Source organism: Rhea americana, unplaced genomic scaffold (genome assembly GCF_003343005.1).
Source record: "Rhea americana isolate MKP2758 unplaced genomic scaffold, rheAme1 scaffold_20, whole genome shotgun sequence".
Lineage (NCBI taxonomy): Eukaryota > Metazoa > Chordata > Aves > Rheiformes > Rheidae > Rhea > Rhea americana.
Window position 1 is genome coordinate 7,527,553 of NW_028186150.1, and position 1,094 is coordinate 7,528,646.

General features: G+C 71.4%; 1 protein-coding gene across 1 annotated transcript in view; it reads right to left on the bottom strand.

Annotated features, from left to right (window-relative positions):
• IRX3 (iroquois homeobox 3) overlaps positions 1–1,094 on the bottom strand; it is a 10,283-nt gene that overhangs the window by 1,378 nt on the left and 7,811 nt on the right. Inside the window, exon 2 of the mRNA XM_085303738.1 lies at positions 3–1,091. Coding sequence (XP_085159864.1) covers positions 3–1,091 — 1,089 coding nt within the window. The remainder of the gene's footprint in view (positions 1–2; positions 1,092–1,094) is intronic.

A 1,094-nucleotide genomic window follows, 5' to 3' on the forward strand; every position in this document is an offset into this window, starting at 1 on the left:
GCGGAGAGCCGAGCAGGGCCAGCGGGTGCGCGGGGTGGTGGTGGGGCGCCGCGAAGGCGCGGCCGGTCCAGGGGGGGAACTTGCCCAGCGGGCAGGGGGGCACCAGTCTGTGGGGCGGCGGCGGCGCCAGCGGCAGCGGCTGCGGGGCGGCCGCCGGGGGCGAGCCGCCGCCGGGCGACTTGCGGGGGTTGTCCGGGCTGGTGGCCGTCTCCGCCAGCGACCAGATCTTGGGCTTCGGCACGGTGCCGGCCAAAGTGCCGTCTGTCGGGGAGGAGGAGGCGGAGGACGAGGGGGAGAGGTGGTGCGGCGGCGGCGGCAGGGGCGGCTTGAGGGGCTCGACGCCAGCCGGGGCGGCGGCGGGGAGCTCGCACTTGTGGTGGTGATGGTGGTGGTGGTGGAGGTGGTGGTGGTGGAGGTGGTGCGGCTCCCCCTCCGCGGCCTTGAGGTAGCGCTCCTCGGAGCCGGGCAGGTCCTCGAAGCCCTCGGAGCCCTCCGAGTCCGTCTTGGAGTCGGAGTGCAGGAGGTCGGCGTCCTGCAGCTCGTCCTCCAGCTCGTCCTTGTTGCTCTCGATGTTCTCGGTGTCGATGTTCTCCAGGTCGATCTCCTCCTCGTCCTCCCTCTTGTCCTCTTCCCCCTCGTGGTCGCTCCCGTAGGAGTTGCCCTCCTCGTCAGTCCTGCTGCGGGGGGCCCAGGTCATTTTATTCTCCTTTTTGAGCCGCCGGCGGGCGTTGGCGAACCAGGTGGAGACCTGGGTGAGGGTCATTTTGGTGATGATGGCCAGCATGATCTTCTCGCCCTTGGTGGGGTAGGGGTTTTTGCGGTGCTCGTTGAGCCAGGCCTTGAGGGTGCTGGTGCTCTCGCGGGTGGCGTTCTTGGGCCGCGACGGGTCGCCGAACTGGTACTGCCCGTAGGGGTAGAAAGCGGGGTGGTGGTGGGGGAAGGCGGCGTGCTGCACCCCGGGGCTCTCCTTCAGCTCGTACTGGGCGCCCTGCAGCGAGGGGGCAAGGGGGGCCGGGTGAGGCGAGGCGGCGCGCTGGGCCTGGCCCGGCTCGGCTCGGCTCGGCTCGCTCCGCGGCCCTGTTGCGCCGTTGCTG